This window comes from Chiloscyllium plagiosum, chromosome 1, assembly GCF_004010195.1.
Source record: "Chiloscyllium plagiosum isolate BGI_BamShark_2017 chromosome 1, ASM401019v2, whole genome shotgun sequence".
NCBI lineage: Eukaryota > Metazoa > Chordata > Chondrichthyes > Orectolobiformes > Hemiscylliidae > Chiloscyllium > Chiloscyllium plagiosum.
This window is the reverse complement of record NC_057710.1, coordinates 56,530,913-56,556,278: the sequence shown is the minus strand read 5'-3', so window position 1 is coordinate 56,556,278 and position 25,366 is coordinate 56,530,913. Positions and strand designations below refer to the sequence as shown.

The 25,366-nt window shown below is 40.9% G+C and overlaps 1 protein-coding gene across 3 annotated transcripts in view; it reads right to left on the bottom strand.

The window, feature by feature from the left end:
* The window catches only part of LOC122548398 (probable E3 ubiquitin-protein ligase HERC1), a 349,687-nt gene that overhangs the window by 281,185 nt on the left and 43,136 nt on the right, over positions 1 to 25,366 (bottom strand). For all 3 annotated transcript variants that reach the window (XM_043687001.1, XM_043686981.1, XM_043686991.1), the window contains exons 4-7: positions 16,396 to 16,575; positions 11,777 to 12,088; positions 6,596 to 6,692; positions 1,405 to 1,548 (exon numbers count right to left, since the gene is read on the bottom strand). In XM_043687001.1, the coding sequence (XP_043542936.1) occupies positions 1,405 to 1,548; positions 6,596 to 6,692; positions 11,777 to 12,088; positions 16,396 to 16,575 (733 nt within the window). The remainder of the gene's footprint in view (positions 1 to 1,404; positions 1,549 to 6,595; positions 6,693 to 11,776; positions 12,089 to 16,395; positions 16,576 to 25,366) is intronic.

Here is a 25,366-nt window from a genome sequence, read left to right as displayed (position 1 = left end):
AACACTACGTAGGACAAACAGGAAGAAAGTTAGCCACCAGGATACACAAACACTAGCTAGCCACACAAAGACACGACCTTCTCTCCCTCGTAGCCCTACACCCGGATGAAATAGACCACCAATTCGTCTGGGACAACACATCTATCCTGGGACAGGCTGACCAAAGACATGCCAGAGAATTCCTAGAGGCCTGGCACTCCAACCACAACGCCATAAACAAACACATAGATCTAGATACCATCTATCACCCCCTCAGAAAACTAACAGGAAATGACATCGCCACAAACCCCAGGAGAAAGATATAAATAGAAAGCAGGAGACAACAGCTTAGCTTCACTTGGAGGTCACCACTGATGATGTTACCTAGCCAGATAATGAAATGTCTGGATATCAAACCTACACCCCACAAATAGAATTCTTGAGACACTCAGCAGGTCTGGCAGCATCTATAAAGAAGAAAGAGTTAATGTTTCGAGGTCAGTATGACTCTTGTTCAGAACCATACATAGGAAAATGTATATCCATCCTAAATCTGCTCAAAGTTTTGATTAATCGGACCCTCATCACCATGAATCACGACAACATTTTTCTCTCAAACAAGAACAAGAATTCCCAAAATGTATAGCATGTAAACTTAATGCTCCATGGATTTTTCTTCAGGTTTTAAAACACTGAAACATTAATAGCAAACATAGGACATTTTCATTTCATGTCTTGAACAATATTTCTAAGTTGCTATATTTCATACAGTAAATTATCAATTCATACAACACAAGAAGCAATTCTTGAAACAGCTATTCAATTAATCCCATTCCCTTAGTCTTCCTCTTAGCCTTGTAAACTTTTCCTTTCAAAATGTCAAACATTTATTCAAACTGAACTTACCTTTGAATCTATTTCCACCAATATTTTATACATGCATTCCTGAATTCATAGTTGTTCACACAAATTAAGTTTTAAAAATTTCCTTTCTGATATTTGTGCTGTGTCCCTGATTAGCAATCTGCGTTTTAATTCAAACAGTTTTGATGTTACTTACTCTCTTAAAACATGACTTTAAAAACCACAATTGATTCTTTCTTTCAATTCTCTAGTCCCAGTTTCTCCACACTCTCCATGGAACCGTTCTAGGAAATTAATGTCTCTACTTGCACCAGGACATTAACATCCTTTGTAAATTACAATACTGAGAAATAAATACAGTACTCCAGCTGGGACTAACCATTGATTTATAAAGGTGTAACACAACTTCCTTACTTTTGCATCTACTTTTGAAACAGAGGATCCAAATGTATTTTTTAAATGGCCTATGTAACTTTTCAAGTTGCATTCAAAAGACTTGTAGGCACAAGTTACAAATTTTTCAACATTTCTGGCAAAGAATTAAGGGTTAACTTAGCTTACCATTGTCTCCTCCACCAAACGACCATACTGTTCGTCCATCCTGAGACACAGCAATAGTATGGGAGCTTCCACAAGCTACTTGGCCAACACTACTGATATCTTTCACAAGAGTTGGTAAATTGCGACTATGACTGTCACTGTGTCCTAAAGTTCACAAGAAGCATACAAATTAAATATTAGCAAGCAATATAACCTGCTATGGATAGATAGTCATATGCTGCTAATAAAAATCCAACAAAATTGAAATTTAAGTACGTGCTTTGAGAAAATGCTTAATATTTAAATGTTAGCAATTCTAACTTAATTTGGTCTTCCAACTTCAACAGAAAAAGAAAACAAAAAACAGAAGTTAAAAAGCTGTTCTCAGATCCTGTTGGTCTGACTTTAATCATATTAAAGTTAATGGGTTTTCAGTGAGTTAAAATGTAGGGTTTATATGTTCAGCTCTAAATATCATAGAACATACAACAGGTCCTTCAGTCCACCATGCCCATGCCAATCATGATGCCATTCTAAACTATTCCCATGTCTGTGTATTCCTCTATTCCTTGCCTGTTCATCTGTCTGTCCAAACTCCTCTTAAACATTACCATTGTATTTTTATCACTATCCTTGGCTATCACAGTGTGTAAAACAACTTGCCACCTCTTGTCTTAAACCCATGCTCCTAGTCTTTCACATTTCTACCCTGGAAAAAGACTGCGACTATCTATCTTATCCATGCTTTTCATAATTTTATATACTTCTATCAGGTCACCCTCAGACTCTGACACTTTAGCAAAAACAATCCAATCTCTTCTTCTAGCTAATACGCTCCAATCGGGAAATAACCCAATAAACTTTTGTTGCGCCCTTTCCAAACCCTCCATATCGTTCCCATAGTGAAGGCCAAAACTGTTCACAACACTCCATGTTTAACCAATGAAGGCAAGCATACCACATGCTTTCATTACATCATATCCACTTGTGTGTCACTTTCAGGGCACTATGGACTTGCACTCCAAGATTCCTCTGTATATCAATGCTCCTAAGGGCCTGCCATTTACAATATATTTTCCTCTGCTGTTTGACCACCCAAAAGGAATCACCTTACACTTGTCTGATTAAACTCCTTCTACCATTTCTGCCCAACTTTCCATGTGATCTATATCGTGCTGTATCCTTTGACAAGCTTCTTCACCATCCACAACTCCTCCAATTTTAGAGTCATCTGCAAACTTACGAAGCAAACCACCTGAATTATCATTCAAATCATTTTATATATAATACAAACAACAGAGGTCACAGAACTGATCATTGTGAAACATCATTGGGCACAGAATTCCAGTCAGAAAAATACCCTGTCCCAAGTACCCTCTATCTGAATGACCAACCAAGCCAATACTACATCCAACTTATCACCTTCTCAACGATCCCATGTGACTTAACCTTCTGGATCAGCCTACTATAAATGATCCCGTCAAATGCAGTAGTAAGCTCCATGTAGACAATATCCACTGCCTTACCCTCAATCAGCTTTGTCATTTTCCCAAGAAACTCAAATTTGAGACAAGACCTCCCCTGTATAAAGGTTATGTTGGCATCTCTTAAAAAATCCAATCTTTTCCAAATGCAGGTAATCCTCTCCCGAAGGACCTTCTCCAATAATTTCCCCACCACTGATGTAAGGCTCACTGGCCTATAATTTCATGGATTAGCACTGTTGCCCTTTTTAAACAAAGGAACAATGTTAGCTATTCTCCAGTCTTCTGGGACATCGCCTGTGGCTAAAGAGGATACAGAGATCTGTCAAGGCCCCAGTAATCTCCAAACTCAGTATCTTGGAATCAATTCCATCAGGTCCTGGGGACTTGTGTAGCTTAATGTTTTTCAAGGCACCCATTATATCCTCCCTCTAAATATCAACATTTCCTAGGATATCAATATACCTCTCTCTAATCTAACCATCATTCATTTCCTTCTTCTTGGAAAATACTGATGCAAAGCACTAATTAAAGACTTTGGAAGTCAACCTCCCATCCCAGAAACACTAGTCCCCATTGGGATCTATGGAGTTGGATGAATGACTGGTTCGGATCTTTTGGCAGCGCCCTTCTACAAGGCTTTATAATGCTTATCATTACTTTTGTTGCTCTTTCGGTTATTATTTTTATTAAGCAGTGTTGTACATGTATCAGCTCGGCACTGTTGCCCTCTGCCCCGTTATGAACCCCATTTGAAACCCTTGAATCAGCTGTGCTGCCAGATGGAACATCTGCGCAGGCAGCCAAACTGTTTGCCCTTACTAGAGGCTGCATCCTGCTGACTACTCTAAATTGTTTAGGAAAATTTCAGAAACAGACCTTCAGTATTGAAAAACTTTATTACTCACGATATATCATGGGAGCATTCAACTTACAACTGGTCCCATGATATATCATGAATAATAAAATTTGTCGATACTGAAGGTCTGTTTCTGAAACTTTCCTCAACAAAGACCTCACCCACATCCTCTGGCTCCATACATAAATTTCCTAATTTGTCCTTAAAGAGGATCTACTCTTTCCCTTGCTACCCTCTTGCTCCCAATACATAGTCAGAGCAAGTTTTGAGAAGACTTGTAGCTCAGGTTGAGGTTCTGGATGTCGGTTTGCTCATTGAGCTGGAAGGTTCATATTCAGACATTTCGTCACCATACTAGGTAACATCTTCAATGAGCCTCTGGACAAATTTGTCCAGAGGCTCACTAAAGATGTAACCAGTATGGTGATGAAGCATCTGAAAATGAGGCTTCCAGCTCAATGAGCAAACTTACATCCACATTGAGTCAGAATCATACAGCACGGAAACAGACCCTTCGGTCTAACCAGTCCATGCCAAACATAATCCAAAACTAAACTAATCCCACCTATCTGCTCCTGGCCCATATCCCTCCAAACCTTTCCTATTCATATATTTATTCAAACGTCTTTTAAACGTTGTTATTATATGCACACCCACCACTTCCTCATTCTACACATGAACCACCGTCTGTGGAAAAAAATTGCTCCCAAGTCTTTTTTACATGTCTCTCCACTCACCTTAAAAATGTGCTACCAAGTTTGAAATCCCCCATCCGAGGGGAAAGACAACTACCATTAACTCTATCTATACCCCTCATCGTTTTATAAACTTCTAAGGTCACCTCTCAACCTCCAATGCTCCATGAAAAAATCCCAGCCTATCAGCCTTTCTTTAACTCAAACCTTCCATACCAGTCAACATCCTGGTAAATCGCTTCTGAATTCAAAATGCCTGGTATTTTCCTTAATCCTACTTGCCAAGGATACTTCTAGCCCTCCGAATTCCTTGTTTACATTATTTCCTGCTTCCTTTATATTTTTCAACCGGCTTGTCTTATTTGAGTTTCCTAAATCTTACATATGCCCCCCTTTTTAAAAAAAATTCATTCACAGCATGTGGTATCACTGGCTAGGCCAGCAAGCGTGCACATTCCTAATTGACTAAAGTTTCAATATCTCTTGTCATCCTGCTTCCTGAATGTTGCCATTTTTACCTTTCATCCTCATTGGGACATCCTGGCTCTGAACTCTGATCAATCTGCCTTTAAAAAACTCTGTCAGATTTGGATTTACTCTCAAACAGCCGTCCCCAATCCAACTTCTCCAGTTTCTGCCTAATATCATGGTAACTAGCCTTCTCCCAATTTAGCACTTTCACTTGAGGACCAATCTTATTGCTATACACAACTATTTTAAAATTTATAGAATTATGGTCATTGTTCTCGAAACACTTACATAGAAGGATGGAAGAAGTCAGTAACTTTTTTCTAAAACCATAAAGTTATGCTAGAATAATTGTTAATTTTGATTCTGAGATTGCCAAATTTTTGATATTGTGTAAGTGAAATGTGGTAAAGGCAGGTTTATGGAGACAGATGCAGATCAACCATGATCACAATGAATGATGAAACAGGTTCAAGGATCTAAATGATCTATTCCTGTTCCCATGCTTGTAGCATCTAATGTCCTGTTGTCCAATAGATCTGTAACTACTTGGCTAGTCAGCAGACAACAGGGAAATGACCTGCACTTTTTACACTCATCTTCCATGTGTAGCCACTGCCTACACTTTTCTTCACATGTGCTCCTCCAGATGCATCATCTTCTGCTCTGTTCTCCTTTCATTCTCCATTCTCCACCATTCCTCCTCTCTCCTTCATGTCATTCTACTTCTTCAATCTTTCTCACTCCCTTTCGCTTTGCATCATCCTCCTCCTGCTTTCTACTTCTGTTCACTTCTCACTATCTTCCTCCCTTTGGTCATGTAATTCTCACATAATCTAACTCTTCTTTAATTAAATGGCATTCTTAGTTTATAAACTCGATAGCTAATTAGCTTTCAAAATTACAGATTAGCAAACCTCAAATTTAAAGTGTTTACCTCAAAGTTAGAATCTTTGTAGCTCACATTAGAAGAGCTGATTCTGCTCAGCTCTCCGAATTAGCTGCCTGTTAGATCTTTCTCCACATCATTTTAAGCCTTTCCAGTTCAAATATGTTTTCTTTTTAATTTCTAGTATGCATCATTTCAAAAAAAAATAACCAAACACCAGTGCTGCAGAAGCCAGTAAGAATTTGGGAAACAGAGTGAGAAGAGCAATATAAAGTAAATAATTACATCTTCCATTAAAACGTTGAGCATGAGTATGTATAATCTCTAAACAATCATCAGACCCAATGATTGAAAGGCCCATACACCAGCATTACATGATGAAATGCAATTAAGCACCTTAGATGCATCAAAATCTGTTATAAAACAAACTAAATAAAATTGCCTTACTTTTAATTCAAAATTACATGATGTGAAATGGTATTTTATTGCAACAGACTACTGCAAATATCATACCCAATTAAATATTTTCAACAGTTAAACACAACTTATTAGAATCTTGATTATTCCCTTATCTATAATTACTCTCTAGAAAATATCGCATCAATCATTGTCATCTGCCAAATACTACTTTTATTGTCAACTTACAAGTTACTCAAACTTTCTCCTATACTCATCACAACACGCTGCAAGTATCTGAAAGATATTGTCCAGCCTGGTTTAAAATTAGATATTTATTTATTTTACATTCAATAAAATAGTTTCTCATCATGTTGCAAAGCAAATTAAGTGAACCAGCCAAGGTGCACTAAATACTGACCAAGTCTGCCAAAGTCTCCCTCTCCCCAAGTATAAAGCTCTCCATCAGATGTCACAGATGCACTGTGCCTGTATCCTGCTGACACACAGACCACAATCTACAAAACAAAAATTGTACGGGTTACATGACTGACTTGATCTGACTGACATGCATACTGACATTTTTGATAAGTATTATCATGCATTATAATCATGTAATTTTAAACTGCCAGTGATAATCACAACAATATTGCTAGTTACTCAAATTATTGAAGTATGGTTCATTCCTCTGGCACTGTCGACTTTTCAGTTATTTAGTAGAATGATAACTTGAGCATTTTATCAGCCTTGAAATTAGTTTTTTTTTTAAAATACAGATAGACAAAAGGAAGCAATCTTCTCCAATTGCTGAGTATTAATTTAGCAATCTAAAAATTCTGTAAATCTCTATATAGTTTAAGGTTTTCTGTATTCATTGCAAATGAACATGAAAAAGTAGGTAATTTTACTCCTGTGTTGGAAGGAAACAAAAGTACGGAAGGGTTAAAAAATATATATTCCAATCACAATGAGGAAATTAATTGGCCTGGCCTGAAAATTGTTTGTTGTAAAACTTCTCTATGAACAATCATCTAAGTCAATGGGGAATATTGTTTCAAAATTAAAATTTTGAAAAGGATATAATTCTATTTTTTTCATTCTTTGTTTCTAGTTCATATTTTCTCAATTTCTTGACTATTTGTAAATAACAATGATCAGAAAGCAAGCTCTGCAGCGTCAGTGGGAGTTATGCCCTGGGGTCATACAGAATGTTCAATGCAGCTGATTCTTAGAGAATTTAAGTTGACAATCCCTTGTGTCTGGAACCTTGTGCCTAGACAGGGGACGAAATGTCTGCAACACAAATTCCCAGTTCGGCGAACAGAACCACAACATTGTTGAGTTTATTTGAAAATTGGCATTTCTTGTTTTGCATTTATCAGGCCAAAGTCAAAGACAATAGCAACATGTCTCTCTTTTCTACCATGGAACAGAGATAATGGGGAACTTCAGTTATTGTAACACAAAGTGGTAACAGTAATGAGTTCCTGGCATCAGGAATGTGTAAGTTATAGGCTAGGACACAGCTTTGTGGTTCCTGAAGAAGGGCTTATGCCCGAAACGTCGATTCTCCTGTGCCTTGGATGCTGCCTGACCTGCTGCGCTTTTCCAGCAACACATTTTCAGCTCTGATCTCCAGCATCTGCAGTCCTCACTTTCTCCCCTAGGACACACAGACTCCATCTTCCATCAATACTGACTCCCTCACTCTAGAGGTCACTGGCAGCCTGACAGATCTCAGACCAATAATTACACCCTAAGGACCTTTCCCTTGATGCCAAAATCAGCACCAGGTTGCCATACTACATGTTTCATGTCGAAGTTGAAAGGCTAAGTGTGAACAGCAAACTGAAAATACAAAGTTTCACATGAACCAGATTAGATTAGATTACATTACAGTGTGGAAACAGGCCCTTCGGCCCAACAAGTCCACACCGACCTGCCGAAGCGCAACCCACCCATACCCCTACATTTACCCCTTACCTAACACTACGGGCAATTTAGCATGGCCAATTCACCTGACTGCACATCTTTGGACTGTGGGAGGAAACCGGAGCACCCGGAGGAAACCCACGCAGACACGGGGAGAACGTGCAAACTCCACACAGTCAATCGCCTGAGGCGGGAATTGAACCCGGGTCTCCGGCGCTGTGAGGCAGCAGTGCTAACCACTGTTCCACCGTGCTGCCCACCGTGCAGATATGTTATTAACATGTTCCTTTACAGAAGTGAGGAGCCAAGCTAAGAAAACAGGTTGAACAGCTTCCATCTCTATTGACTCAAAACAAATAGAGCCCCTTCTGACAAGATAGTGTGCTAAATATGGAAAACACCAGCATTCAGGGCTCCCGGCATGTTTGCCCTTCTGAGCAAATGCCGGGGTCACACAAGCCGAATGAATAATAGCCACATTCCCTGATGTTTGGACTTGCTTGTCCTGATCTGCGATTCAAGAATGCCTGCAAGGCCTCAAGTTGACAAGGATGAGGTGATACATGGGAAGTCCTCATTGAGAACAATATCTCGTGGCAAACAGTTAGCAAAAGGTGTGGAGACAGCAGAAGATAAACAAAATGACCAGATTGGAAATGACCAGACTGTGGAAAACAGGACCTGCCAAGAGGAACAAACATCACTCAAACTCAGGCATACTAATCATCTGAGCTTGTTGTAGACAGGACTGCATTCATGAATCAGCCTTTACAGCCGCAACAGATGATGATGTTCAATTCAGCAGTGACTTAATCCCTGGCCACATTCCATCTCTTCCAAGACAGAGGGATGTAATCCAGAAAATCATTAAAAAGTTTTTAAAAAATTTCTACATCAGTATATCTCCAGTCTAAAGAAGAAAGAAGAGTTGCTGGATCTGGTTCTGATCATTGAGGTGGGTCAAACTGTGCAAGTGCTTGCAGTTGGAGAACAGTGAGGGACCAGAGCTCATAGGAATAGAAAATTTGGACTGGATATGGTGAAGGACTAGAAGTAATCAACAGGCAAAGTATACAAGTGCAGGAAGGCTGAATTCAGTAGGATAGGAGTGAATTTATCAGTGGTAAACTTGAATGAAAGAATGTGAGGCAAAACTGTTAAAAACCATTTGGCTCAGTCCTTAAAGAGACAATTTGGTTAATTTCTCACAAGTGGAATATTCTCACAAGTGGAATAGGTAAGTCAATCAAAGTCAGAGCTTCCTAGATGATGAAAGACAGAGATTAAAATGAACTAGAAATAGAAAACATGTGAATATGCCAGTAGATAACAAGTAAATGCAAGGCAGAATATGGCAAGTTGAAAGAGGAAGTGGAATGCAAATATGAGAGGTAAATACAGAAAATGGGAGAAGAGGGCAGATTCCTTAAAAAGGGAATCCAAAAAGACTTTTGTAGATATATGAATAGTAAAAGAATATCAAGAGAAGGTCAATGTTCAATCAATATTTGCTTCAATTTTCATGGTGGGAGACACAAGAACCATCCCAATAGTAACAGAAAATGCAGAGGTCAATTTAGGATTTAAGAAAAGGGTATGTATAAGAGACCCAAGCTAGGAAGATCGATTAAATGAGTACTCAGATACAGGAATGGTATCAGAGGATTGGAGAATTGAAACTTGTGCCTCTGTAAACAAAATATGTTGGGATAAAGCCAGTGTCTACAGGCCAGTCAGCTAAGAATTAATACAATGCTGGAGAACCTCAAGAGGACTAGCAGCATCCACGGAGGGAGAAACACAGTATGGAGATTGTTTCTTGGAGTAATATGTTGGGGACCCACCAAGAAGCAGGCTATTCTGGATTCGGTATTATGTAATGAGATGCGATTAATTAATGATCACACAGTAAAGGATGGTCTAGGGAAGAGTAATCATAGCATGTTTGAATAAATCATAGCATGTTCGAATAAATCATAGCATGTTCGAATAAATCATAGCATGTTCAGATTCGGTTTGGAGGGTAAGAAACTGGAGTATTACATGAGCATTCTGGAGTTAAAGATAATTACATTGGCATGAGAAAAGATTTGGCCCTAGTAAACTGGGCAGGAATACTAACTGAGCAGTGGCAGGTTCGAGAGATATTCAATTTCTCCTGACTAAAATATATTCAAAGTGGAAGAAAAATTGTAAGACGTAGAAAAAATATCTATGGCTAAGCAAGGATGCTAAAGATAACAAAGATGAAAACTTCGGTCTATTATATTGCAAAGGTCAGAGGCAGACTGGAAGAGAAATTTTTGAAAAATCAACAAATGGTTGCTAAAAATATAATAAGCAGTGCAAATATAAAATTGGATAGCAAAAGCTTCTATAAGTATATAAACAGGAGGACAGTAGTTAAACCGAATGTAGGTCCATTGGATAATGAGACTGGGGAGTTAATAGTGGGGAGCACAAATGACAGGGACACTAAATCAATATTTTACCTCAAATTTCATGGTACAAGACACAAGTACTATCCTAATAGTAAACAGGTAATGCAGAGGAACTTCAAACAATCATAAAGGAAAACATACTGAGCAAAAGGTCAGGTGAATTGGCCGTAGTTAAAATTGCCCGTAGTGTTAGGTAAGGGGTAAATGTAGGGGTATGGGTGAGTTGCACTTCGGCGGGTCGGTGTGGGCTTGTTGGGCCAAAAGGGCCTGTTTCCACACTGTAATGTAATCTAATCTAAACTACTGGGGCTGGAGGCATACAGGTCCCTGGGCCTACATCGTAGGGTCTTAAAAGAAATGGAAGCAGAGAGAGTGAATCGACTGGTTATAGTATTCAAATATTCCCTGGATGTGGGAAAGGTTCCAGTGGATTGGAAAAATGCTATCACAGCACCCTGATTCAAAAGAAAAGGTGGAGGCAGAAAGTAGGAAATATAGACAAGCTTGTTTAACATCTGAAATTTGGAATTTGTTAGAATCCAGGAAGTAATAACAGGACATGGAAAGTCAGATCCATTAAATTCAGTATGGTTTTATGAAGGGTAAAGAGTGTCTGACTAATTTGATAGAATTCTTCAAAGCTGTAACAAGCAAAGTAGATAATCTGGGTACCTTGTAAATGTCTGGATTTTCAGGAGGCATTTGATATGGTGCCATACAAAAAGTTAATATACAAATTCAGATAACATGGGGTTTGGAGTTATTTAAAAGCTTGGATAGAGGTTTGGCTAACAACAGAAACAAAGTCAGGATAAATGGATCTTTTTCTAGTTGCTAAGATGGAACTAGTGGGGTGCCATTTTATCCTCAGGCCTCAATGACTTAATGTATATCAATAAGCTGGAAGAAGTGGTAGAAGGTACTTTAGCTAAATTTGCAGATGACTAAAATAGATGGGAAAGTAAGTTGTACTGCCTGAGAAAGTGTGGTGGAGCCAAATTAAATTTTGGAAAGGAAATAAGATAACCACTGAAGGAGGGGGAGGGGGGAAATAAATTACAACAGCAATTGCTTGTTTGCAGTGTGGATGAATTAAACAAGCCATCTTTCTCTTCTGTAACCATTCTATGGTTTCACAAAACACATCTTGTTCAAATCTATGGTCAATTACAGAGATATATAAAAATAGAGACATTTTCTGAAATGTTACTTTTCTTTTTAGCCAGTACCTTTCCTAATAATGGTCCTTGAATCAGTTTGGGATATTTCTGTGTAGCACTATTTCCATGTCCGAGCTTCCCATAATCGCCATCTCCCCAGCTGAATATATCTCCTTCTGCAGTTACAGCTAGTGTGTGCCCATCTGAACCTTTTGAGGATGAGATTTTACGAATGCTGCGATGAAGTTCAAATGTGAGCTTTTTCGGTGCTGACTGATTATTTGAGTCACCAAGTCCAAGTCTGCCATAGCTACCTTTTCCACAAGCCTTTACAGAACCATCTTCTGAAATTGCAAATGTGCAGTATTGTCCAGCTTCAATCTGTTAAAAAAAGATTACTGAAGAGAATTTCTAAATTTTTCAGAAAGAGACTTATATAAACAGTAGTAAGTCAAAAAGGAGTTTACAGAAACGTATTCGACTGTGATTCTAAAAGAGAAAATTACATCTAGCTAACAGTATCATACACATAATTCAAATATTACAAGCTGTTTCTTCTTTGTTACCTCTGGATCCTTCTTTTCTCCACTAAAACAGAAATTGTTTCAGTGCTTCACTGAGGACAGTATTTCACAAAGTAAACCTCTAGTGTTACAATTACGAGGTTGTTAAATTAAAGATACAGTCCAAAAAATGTAAGGTAAATGAAAGGTCAAAAGAATCCTAGAATACCTACAGTGTGGAAAAAGGCCATTCAGCCCAACAAGTGGGCGGCACGGTGGCACAGTGGTTAGCACTGCTGCCTCACAGCGCCAGAGACCCGGGTTCAATTCCCGCCTCCGGCGACTGACTGTGTGGAGTTTGCACATTCTCCCAGTGTCTGCGTGGGTTTCCTCCCACAGTCCAAAGATGTGCAGGTCAGGTGAATTGGCCATGCTAAATTGCCCGTAGTGTTAGGTAAGGGGTAAACGTAGGAGTATGGGTGGGTTGCGCTTCGGCGGGGCGGTGTGGACTTGTTGGGCTGAAGGGCCTGTTTCCACACTGTAAGTAATCTAAAAAGTCCACACCGATCCTCTGAAGAGTATCCCACCCAGACTCATTCCCCTATCTTATTACTTTACATTTCCCCTCACTAATGCACCTAACCTGCACATCTTTGGACTGTGGGAGGAAACATGGGGGACATGGGGGGGATGCGCAAACACCACACAAACAGTCACTAGAGGCTGGAATCAAACCTGTGTTCCTGGTGCTGTGAGGTCGCAGTGCTAACCACTGAGCCTAATTAGCCAACAGAAGATACAATGTGAATCCCTAAGAAGTATTGAGAATATTGGATGGCAAACAGTTGCGCTTTAAATTATTTTTAGGTCCAGGGTGAAAGACAGATGGCCATTCAAGAACACATGATGAACATTTATAGAAGGATGGAAAGTCCATGCAATTCACACTGCCACGGAGGTAGAACCCTCCCCTCACAAAACCTAGGACAACTCTGAGAACTCACAAACAAGGCCAGTTTTCCAGGATCTGGGAGATGGAGACTACAGATTACAGGCAGCAAAATGCACTGGCTCACCAGGCAGGAATACAGATGGGAGCTTGCCCTTGGACTGAAGACCGAGTTTTTGAGTAATTAAAAATAAGACTGTAAAGCTCCTCTAGCTTGCACTGAAGAAAGAATCTCCAGAGGGAAAAAATCGTCAAAGCGAAAGGCAGTTCTGAGATTAAAAGATTCTAGATAGAGAAAGTAAAAGAGCAGAAGTAAACCCTCAAAAGTTAACCTTGGACTGCTTACTGGGAGAACTGAATGTAACTTTAAGGACAGTGTGAACTATATTTGTGAAGTACCTTTCTGGCTGAGGTAAAAGAAAAAAAACAAACTTCCGTTTTGTGTCATCAATCATGTGGATTGTCTTTTATTACAATAAAAAATTTAAATCATAAATTTTGATCATGTTACCCTTTCATCTATTAACTGAAAGTTCAAACTTCATAAAAGTTATCATTCTCTAAGGAGATCATAACATCTAATCCAAGAGTTAAGCAATGGAGAAGTGGTTATCAGTCAGTCCAAATAAATTCCTTTCTCATTTGCATATATCAGCTTTTAAGATTTTTCACTTGCACACGATGATGCTAATTTTAGTAGCGTTTGTAGAGTTACGATGCAGCAGACTCACAACAACTGTTGGGGCATATGGAGTCAGGGCACAAAAATTACACGGATAGCAAATTGACTAAAAAACATTATAAAGCAGAGTGTAGGGGTAAAGGGTGGTTGTTCAGATTGGTGAAAGATTAAGGTGTGTTATCCATTTGCATCATTGTCGGGACTACCGTTATTCTTAAATCAGGTTAGACATTTGAACATAGCAACAAGTAATTGTAGCTTAAAAATGTGTTGCTCGAAAAGCGCAGCAGGTCAGGCAGCATCAAAGGAGCAGGAGAATAGACGTTTCGGGCATAAGCCCTTCTTCAGGAATGAGGAGGGTGTGCCAAGCAGGCTAAGATAAAAGTTAGGGAGGAAGGACTTGGGGGAGGGGGGTTGGGAATACGATAGGTGGAAGGAGGTTAAGGTGAAGGTGATAGGCCGGAGAGGGGGTGGGGGCGGAGAGGTTGAGAAGAAGATTGCAGGTCAAGAAGGCGGTGCTGAATCCAAGGATTGGGATTGAGATAAGGTGGGGGGAGGGGGGGAAATGAGGAAGCTGGAGAAATCTGCAGAAGGGCTTATGCCCGAAACGTCGATTCTCCTGCTCCTTTGATACTGCCTGACCTGCTGCGCTTTTCCAGCAACACATTTTTAAGCTCTGATCTCCAGCATCTGCAGTCCTCACTTTCTCCTATTTAACAAGTAATTGTAGCAATGTACAGCTGACAACAGAGAAGAACACAACATATGCATAAGAAACTTTAGATAACTTACAGAATGATAAGTGACAAATAACTTTAACAGGAGATATATGAAAATGGATATAATTTCAAACAATCTCAATTCTGCATAATGAAAACAATAATTTTATTCAAATATCAGATGTAAATCTGCAAATATTTTTAAATTAATTCATGGGATGTGGGCATCATTGGCTAGGCCACATACCCATCCCTATTGCCCTTGAAAAGGTGGTGATGAGATGCCTATTGTTCAATGCTGTCAGGGAGGGATTACCAGGGGTTTTCCCTGCATCACTGAAGGAGCAGTGATATATTTTACATGTCAGGCTGGTGAATGGGTTGGTGGAGAACTTGGCATTCCCATGTAATTGCTGTCCTTGTAGATGGTAGCACTCATAGGTGTGAAAGATGCTGTCTAAGGAGTCTTGGTGCATTTCTCTAGTGCATCTTGTAATTAGTACACACTGCTACTGCCGAGTGTTAGATCTTAAGACCATAAAATATAGGAGCAGAAATTAGGCCATACAGCCCATCAAGTCTTCGCCACCATTCAATCATGGCTGATAATGAGAAAATGGTATTTAAAAACCTTTCTCCACATAACCTTTGATCTCCTTAAATATACTCAGAAGGACTGAATATTTGTCAATGCGTTGCCAATCAAGAGGGCTACATATTCCCAGATGCTGTCAAGCTTATGTGTTTTTGGAGCTATACTCATCCAGGCAATGGGGATCATTCCATCACATTCGTTACTTGTACCTGGGGGAGTGAGGAGATGGGTTATTGCAAGATTCATAGCCTCTGAATTGATCTTGGACACAGAATTTAAGTCTAGTCCAGTTCAATTTCTGGTCAATGATAACCTATCAAAATAGGCATTAAAAATAGAATTTTAGTTTTTAAAACCCAATATACCATGAAGTAAACTGACTGAAGAATTAACAAGGGACCCAAGGTTACTGACACGGTTTCGTTTTCTGTGTGTAGAAAATGTACTGATCCAAATTAAATACCAAGGTGTAGTGCCAGAACAGAGAAGTTCAAGTCTGTAGAGACAGGTAAACAACAAGTTTTAAGAAGGATTTGATCCTGTAAATGATTTCTTTCTGCAAGAATCAGAAACACCACATTTACAGACTTCTGGCAAACATGGCGATGTCATTATTCGGACAACTTTATCCACCCATCCAAAAGTAGGATGCACATAAAGTTGTTTACGGCTAGGAGGTACAAAAAGAAAAATCATTAAATTTAACAGGTACAGTAGCGCCTCGACTTATGAACTTAATCCGTTCCGGGACACGGTTCGCAAACCGAAAAGTTCACGAACTGAATCAATTTTCCCATTGTTCAGATATTTCCGGAGTCTTTTCTCTTTTTTGTCTCTTGAAGGTTGGTGATGCCACAAGAAAACAATCCAGAGAAACTTGTTTTTTGCTTTGTTGCAGAATTTTCCGATAATGGGACATCACATCGTCATTTAAAATGTTCACATTCGTTCATACCTTTAATTTCGTATGTACGTTGAAGCAAAACTTTACAAACAATCCTGTTCGTAAACCGATTTGTTTGTGAACAGGGTCGTTCGTATGTCGAGGCGCTATTGTATAGTGAAATATAATTGCTAAACTGTCAAAAGAGAAAATAAATAACACAAATCCATTGTTCAAGTCAGTAACATCTTTATAAATCACATCTTAAAAAAGCTGCTACAGATCGTCTTCATTTAACTCCAAACAGTGGCACAACTACTTATCAATAATTTAATAAACAATTCTCCTCTTCATTACCGTCTGCGCATTAGCAAATCCATGTGCTAATTTAGGTTGTAAAATTTTCTCCAGTGTCCCTTCTGCCAACTGATGACTACTGTTACTGCCCCAAACATACACTGTGCTTGTTTCGCTGTCACGGCTTTGAGAGTTCTGAGAACTGGTGCTGCACAGGCAGTCTAAGGCCAACCTGCAAATCTTCAGAGAGAGAAAGCAAGGAGATTAAAGTAGCATTTACTCAAGAATATAAAATATTTAACACTACCTGCATAACCATTTGTAACTATTTATTCTTCACTAGAAAGAATCCTATAAAACACAGTAATCATTTATTCATTCTCTCCTATAAATATTCTTCATATTTCCAGTATTATAAAACAAACCTTAAGCAACACGAAGTTTTAGTGGGTTATTTATCCAGATTACAATCTCGAAGGTGGAGTCTACGTGGCATCCATTTCTGCACCTCTTACATGGTCATTGCTTTTGCATGGTCAGCCATAGTGTTGTATTTGCACAGCTCCACTACCCTGAACTTCGCAAAATCACTGTCAAAATATTTTCCTAATCAGTTACAGAATGATTATAGCTCAAAAGCAGGCTATTCAGTTAGGCGTGTTCACGGTCTACTCTCTGGAAGAGCAACTCTCAGACTCCCTGTCCACAATCTTTTCTCCAATGTCCTGCAAATAATTACATAATTACATCAGATAATTATGTAATGCTCATTTGAAGGCCTCCATCGAGTCTTTCACCAGCACAGTTTCTCAGGCCATACATTTTAGATCCTAACCACACACTCTGAAAAATGCATTTTCTCATACCACCCTATTCTTTTTGCCAGTAAATTCATAGGTGTCTTCCTGTTTTTAACTCTTCCATCAATGGGAACAGTTTCTCCCTACCTATACTACCACAGCCAAAATCCACCATCAAATTTCCACATAATCTTCCTTTTTCCAAGGGATATAAAAATTGCTGTATCCCGTCCACAAACAGTAGGTCAATTCCAATCTGGTCAATTATTTAACCATTGGTCTACCCTCAAAGAAATGGAAGGGATCATCATCAGTGCTGTAAACAGCACTTTCTCAGCAATAACCTGCTCAAAGTCATATCCCTTAGTTTAACCAGTCCAAGCCAACCATATCCCCAAACTAAACTAATCCCACCGGCCTGCATTTGGTACATATCCCTCCAAATCTTACCTATTCATGAACTTATGCAATTGTCTTTTAAATGTTGTAACTGCACCTGAATCTGCCACTTGCTCTGGAATTTCACTCCACACACTCACCACTCCAAAAAAAAGTTGCCCCTCATGTCCTTTTTAAAATCTTTCTCCTCTCACCTTAAAAATACACCACCTGGTTTTAACCCCCCCCCACCTTACTTTATGTATGCCCATCATGATTTTATAAGGCTCAATAAGGCCATCCTCAACCTCCCACGTTCCAGTGAAAAAAAAAGTACCAGCCTTTCCAGTCTATTTTTATATCTCGAACCCTTCATTCCCAGTAACATCCTGGTATTTGTTTTCTGAACCCGCTCCAGTTTATTAATACCCTTCCTATATCAGGGTGACCAGAACTGCATACAGTACCCCAGAAGAAGCCTCATCAACATCCTGTACAAGTTCAACATGACATCCCAACTCCTACTCAAAAAGTCTGATCAATGAAGGCAAGCATGTTAAACACCTTCTTAACCACCCTGTCTACCTGTCACGCAAATTTCAAAGAATTATGTATCAGAACCCAGAGGTCTCTGTTCTACAACATTACCCAGAGCCCTACCATTAATAGTATAAGTCCTAGTCATAGACTAATAGAGATGTACAGCATGGAAACAGACCCTCTGGTCCAACCCATCCATGCCAACCAGATATCCCAACCCAATCTAGTCCCACCTGCCAGCACCCGGCCCATATCCCTCCAAACCCTTCCAATTCAAATACCCGTCCAGATGCCTTTTAAATGTTGCAATTGTACCAGCCTCAACCACTTCCTCTGGCACTCATTCCATACACGTACCACCCTCTGTGTGAAAAAGTTGCCCCGTTGATCTCTTTTTATATCTTTCCCCTCACACCCTAAACCTATGCCCTCTAGTTCTGGACTCCCTGACCCCAGGGAAAAGACTTTGCCTATTTACCCTATCCACCCCCCTCATAATTTTGTAAACCTCTATAAGGTCACCCCTCAGTCTCCGACACTCCAGGGAAAACAGCCCCAGCCTGTTCAGCCTCTCCATACAGCTCAAATCCTCTAAACCTGGCAACATCCTTGTGAATCTTTTCTGAACCCTTTCAAGTTTCACAACATCTTCCCGATAAGAAGGAGACCAGAATTGCACGCAATATTCTAACCCATGTCCTGTACAGCCACAACATGACCTCCCACCTCCTATACTCAATACTCTAACCAATAAAGGAAAGCATACCAAACACCTTCTTCACTATCCTATCTACCTGCGACTCCACTTTCAAGGAGCCACGAACCTGCACTCCAAGGTCTCTTTGTTCAGCAACATTCCCTAGGACCTTACCATTAAGTGTATAAGTCCTGCTAAGATTTGCTTTCCCAAAATGCAGCACTTCGGATTTATCTGAATTAAACTCCATCTGCCACTTCTCAGCCCATTGGCCCATCTGGTCAAGATCATGTTGTAATCTGAGGTAACCCTCTTCGCTGTCCTTTACACCTCCAATTTTGGTGTCATCTGCAAACTTAGTAACTATACCTTTTATGCTCACATCCAAATCATTTATGTAAATGACAAGAAGTAGAGGACCCAGCACCGATCCTTGTGGCACTCCATGGTCACAGTCCTGCTCTTATTTATTTAACCAAAATACAATACCTAACACTTATTCAAATTAAACTCCATTTGCCACTCTTCAGCCCACTGACGCTCAGTTTGGGTTCCACCACAGCTCCTCAGTTCCTGATTTTGCTACAGCCTTGGTCCAAACATGGACAAAAGAGGTGAACTCCAGGAGTGAGGTGGAAGTGGCTTCTATGAACACAAAGGGAACATTTGACAGAGTATGGCATCAAAGAGTTGTTGGAAAACTCAAATCAATGGAAATCAGGGAAACTCTTTACTATTTAAAATCCTTGCTTAACCCAAAGAAAAATGGTGCAGTTGTTGGAGGGCAATCATCTCAGCCATAGGCTGTCATGGTAGGAGTTCCGTGGGGTAAGGTTAAAGGCTCAACCATCTTGAACTGCTTCATCAATGACCTTTCCTCCAATGACTTCCCTTATGGTGCCAGGAACCTGCATGGAGTTTGCATGTTCTCCCCATGTCTGCAAGGGTTTCATGCAGTTTCCTCCCATAGTCCAAAGATGTACAGGTTCGGTGGATTGGCCATGTGAGATTGCCCTTAATGTGCAGGTATGTGCAGGCTAGGTGGATTAGCCATTGGAAATGCAGGGTTACAGGGACAGAAAGGGGGGGGGGGGGGGGGGATGAGAACTGGGTGGAATGCTCTTCAAGAGTTTATGATTAGATTAGATTACTTACAGTGTGGAAACAGGCCCTTTGGCCCAACACGTCCACACCGACCCGCTGAAGAGTGACCCACCCAGACCCATTCCCCTACATTTACCTCTTCACCTAACACTAGGAGCAATTTGTGGGCGGCACGGTGGCACAGTGGTTAGCACTGCTGCCTCGCAGCGCCAGAGACCCGGGTTCAATTCCCGACTCAGGCGACTGGCTGCGTGGAGTTTGCACGTTCTCCCCGTGTCTGCGTGGGTTTCCTCCGGGTGCTCCGGTTTCCTCCCACAGTCCAAAGATGTGCAGGGTCAGGTGAATTGGCCATACTAAATTGCCCGTAGTGTTAGGTAAGGGGTAAATGTAGGGGTATGGGTGGGTTTCGCTTCGGCGGGTCGGTGTGGACTTGTTGGGCCGAAGGGCCTGTTTCCACACTGTAATCTAATCTAAGCTAATCTAATCTAATCTAAATCAATTTAGCATGGCCAATTCACCTAACCTGCACATTTTTGGACTGTGGGAGGAAACCGGAGCACCCGGAGGAAACCCACGCAGACAGGGAGAATGTGCAAACTCCACACAGACAGTTGCCTGAGGCAGGAATTGAACCCGGGTCCCTGGTGTTGTGAGGCAGTAGTGCTAACCACTGTGCCACCCCAAATGTAACCTCAATGGGCTGAATGGCCTGCTTCCACAGTGTAGGAATTCTATGATTCTATAAAGATCAGACATGGGAATATTTTCTGATGATAAAATGTTTAGCAACATTTGTGAATCCTCTGATAAACTGTGATTCTTGAAGCAGTCCATGTACACGTTTAGATCAGAGTGGTGCTGGAAAAGCAGAGCAGGTCAGGCAGCATCCGAGGAGCAGGAAAATTGACGTTTCAGGCAAAATCCCTTCATCAGGAATCCCTTCAACCTGCTGAAAAGCTTGCGCCACCTCCAGGCTTCAGCTGATAGTCTGACCCATGCCATGCAACTGGCAAGCAAAGACCATCACTAGCAGGAGACCATCTATCTCCCTTTCACCTTATCATTGCTAAATTCCCCCACTGGTTAATATCCTAGAGATTATATTGATCTGAAACTGAATTGGACCAATCGTATAAAAATTGTGAGTACAACAGCCTATGAGTTCTGCTTGGATAATTAATTTCCTGACTCGTCTAAGCTACCAACCAACTAAACAGGACAAGTCATAAGAATTAGGAGCTGAAATGGGCTGTCCAGCCCTTCAGGCTTGCTCCACCATTCAATAAGATCACAGCTGATCCTCTAGTTCAACACTACTATCCTGCAGTAGGGCCTGTACATCTTGATGTTTTTAATATGCAGAATCTGTTGATTTCAGTTTCAAACAATCAAAAAACTGTTGCCACAGCTCATTGAGGCAGAAAGTTCCGAAGATTCACCACTCTCTGAATGAAGAAAATTCTTTTCACCTAAGTACTAAATAGTCAACTGCTTATCCTGAAACAGTGCAACCAGTCTGGTCCATGCGACATACACTAAGAGCTTGCTTACTGAGAATGATCAATTTATTCTAAACAACCATAGAGAAGACAAACTTTTATCTCTGCCCTTTCAATTCATTATGTTGCACTGGCTGAATAAACTAGCAGCCTATTCTAACCCTACTTTCCCATATCAGGACATAGCACTAACTTGCAAGGCTTCGATTACAAATTCAGGTTTTTGTTTTCAATCATTTGAGGGTTTTCGCCTCAGCCAGTAAACTGGAGAGTAAATGTTCCCACCATCCACTGGGCAAAAAATACTTGCCTCAAGTCCTACGGATCCTTTCACTGATCACTTTAAATCTGTACTCCCAAAGATTCTCTGCGAGAGAAACAGACCTTCCCTATCCACCCTATACAAGCCGCTCATTATTTTGAATGCGGGTCACCCCTCGGCCTCACCTATTTTCAGAGAAACAACACTAGTCTAACCAATCTTACCTGATAACTGCAATTTTCAAGCCTTGACAACAGTCTTGTCAATTCTTGTACTGCCACTGAAACAATTATGCCCTTTTGGGAACACAGTGACCAGGACTGTACATAAAATTCTCGCTATGGCTTATGTATTTTCAGCATTAGATCCCTGCTCGTGTCCAACAACTCACCCAATGAAGGAAAGCACCGCATAGGCCTTCTTTACAATCTATTCTATCACCTTCAGAGTTCTGTGGACATGTACTTCAAGGTCTCTCACTTCCTCTAATGCTTTCAATATTGTCCCATATACTGTGTATTTCTTTGCTTTGTTAGCCCACACTCAGTTAAAGAGCAAAATACTCAAGTCCAATATACTAAAAATGAATAGAACATACAACACAGAAAAGTAGAGCAAAGAACAGGCACTTTGGCCCAAGTTATTGTGCCGAGGTTTAATCCTAATGTAAAATATAATAACTTAACCTACGCACCCCTCAACTCACTGCTATCCATGTGCATGTCCAGTAGTCGCTGAAATGTCCCCAATGAGTCTGCTTCCACCACCACAGCTGGCATCGCATTCCATGCATTCACAACTCTCTGCGTAAAGAACCTACCTCTGACATCTCCTTTATACCTTCATCCTAATATCTTCAAACAATGACTCCTCGTACCAGTCAATCCTGCCCAGGGGAAAGGTCTCTGGTAATTGACTCTATTTATTCCACTTATTATCTTATATACCTCAATCAGGTCTCCTCTCTTCCTCCTTCTCTCCAGAGAGAAAAGTCCAAGCTTATTCAACTTTTGTTCATACGGCAAGCCCTCCAGTCCAGGCAGCAAACTGGTAAACCTTCTTTACACCCTCTCCAAAGCCTCCATATCTTTTCTATAGAAGGGCAACCAGAACTGTACACAATATTCCAAGTGTGGTCTCACCAGGGACTTGTACAGCTGTAGCAAAACCTCACGGCTCTTAAACTTGATCCCCCTGTTAATGAAAGCCAAAACATCATATGCTTTCTTAACAACCCTATCCACTTGGGTGACAACTTTGAGGGATCTATGCACTTGCACACCAAGATCCCTCTGTTCCTCCACACTGCCAAGAATCCTATCTTTAATCCTATATTCAACATTCAAGTTCAACCTGCCAAAATGCATCACTTCTCATTTATCCAGGTTGAACTCCATCTGCCATTTCTCAGCCCAGTTCTGCATCCTGTCTATGTCGCGCTGCAGCCTGCAGTAGCCCTCTATACAATCGATGACACCTCCAACCTTTGTGTCATTTGCAAATTTACTAACCCATCCCTCAACCTCCTCATCCAAGTCATTTATAAAAACTACAAAGAGCAGAGGCCCAAGAACAGAGCCTTGCGGGACCCCACTCAACGCTGTCCTCCAGGCAGAATATTTTCCATCTAAACCACTCTCTGCATTCTGTCGGCCAGCCAATTCTGAATCCAGATAGCCAAATCTCCCTGTATCCCATACTTCCTGACTTTACCAATGAGTCTACCATGGGGAACCTTATCAAATGCCTTGCTGAAATCCATATACACCACATCCACTGCTCGACCTTCGTCGACCTGTCTTGACACCTCCTCAAAGAACTCAATCAGATTTGTGAGGCATGACCTGCCCCTCTCAAAGCCATGCAGACTGCCTTTAATCACACTATGCTTTGTCAAAGGGTCATAAATCCTATCCCTCAGAATTCTTTCCAAAACTTTGCTGACCACAGACATAAGACTGAATGGTCTGTAATTGCCAGGGATTTCCCTATTACCCTTCTTGAAAAGAGGAACAACATTCGCCTCCTTCCAATCCTCCGGTATGACTCCTGTGGAGAGTGGAGAGTGAGGAGGCAAATATCCTCGCCAGCGGCTTAGCAACTTCCTTTCTCACTTCCCGGAGCATCCAAGGATAAATCTGGTCTGGCCCTGGGGACTTATCAATCTTAATGTTTTCCAAAATTTCCAGCACATCAATTTTGATTTGGTCAAGACTGTATCCCAGTTCCTCAAAGTTTTCATTCAGAACAAGGTCCCTTTCCTTGGTGAAAACCAAAGCAAAAAACTCATTTAAGGCTTCCTCTATCTGCTCAGACTCCACGCACAAGTTCCTTCGGCTATCCCTGATCGGTTCTACCTGCTCCCTGATCATTCTCTTATTCCTCACATATGAATAAAAATGCCTTTGGGTTCTCCCTAATCCTTCTTGCTAAGCCTTTATCGTGCCCCCTCCTGCCTCTCCTCAGTCCATTTCTGAGCTCCTTTCTAGCAAGCCTGTAATCCTCTAAAGCTGTGCTAGATCCTTGCTTCCTCCACCTTACATAAGCTGCCTTCATCTTTTTGACGAGAAGCTCCTCTGTTCTCGTCATCCAAGGTTCCTTAATCTTACCCCTTCTTACCTGTCTCAGAGGAACAAATTTGTGCATCACTCGCGACAACTGCACCTTAAATAGTCTCCACATGTCTGCTGTGCCCTTTCTGTGGAACAATTGCTCCCAGACTGTACTTCCGAACTCCTGTCTGATAGCACCATAATTTCCTTTTCCCCAATTAAATATCTTCCCTTGGTAACTGCTCCTTTCGCTCTCCAAGGCTATACTAAATATGAGGCAGTTGTGATCACTGTCACCAAAGTGTTCTCCCACCATGAGATCTGACACCTGTCCTGGTTCGTTACCAAGCACCAAATCCAAAATGGCCTGTCCCCTTGTCGGTCTGTCTACATACTGAGTAAGGAAACCCTCCTGAACACACCTGACAAAAACAGCTCCGTCCAAACATCTGCACTAAGGAGGTTCCAGTCGATACTGGGAAAGTTGAACACTGCTACTTCTGCATTTTTGCAGAAGCCGCCCGCCTATGAATTCTTCAATCTCTCTACTGCTAGGTGGTCTGTAGAAAGCCCCCAATGCGGTGGCTGTTCCCTTGCTGTTCCTAACTTCCACCCGTACTGACTCAGTAGACAAACCTTCCTCAACAACCTTCATTTCTGTAGCTGTGATGCACTCTCTGATTAACAATGCTACACATCCTCTTGGGTGTGTAGCATTGCTAATGAGCAATGAGCACCCAATTGCTCATTGTCTTGGTGCATATAGGCACCAATGATAAGTAGAAAACGAGATGAGGTCCTGAAAGACGAACTCAGGGAGCTAGGAGAGAAGTTAAAGAGAAGGATCTCAAAGGTAGTGATTTCGGGATTACTACCAGTGCCACGTGCTGGCCAGTGTAGAAATGGGAAAATAGGCAGGATGAACACATGGCTTGAGAGACGGTGTAGGACGGAGGGGTTCAGATTTGTAGGACATTGGGACCGGTTCTGGGGAAGGTGGGACTATTATAAAAGGGACGGTCTACACCTGAACCAGACCAGAACCAATGTTCTTGGGGGAGTTTTTGCTCCTACTGTTGGGGAGGTTTTAAACTAATGTGGCAGGGGACTGGGAACCAGAAGAGAAAACAAGTAGGCAATGAGGTAGAGACTGGAGACTGTAAGAATTATGAAGATAGCATTAATAAAGGGAAGAGTAG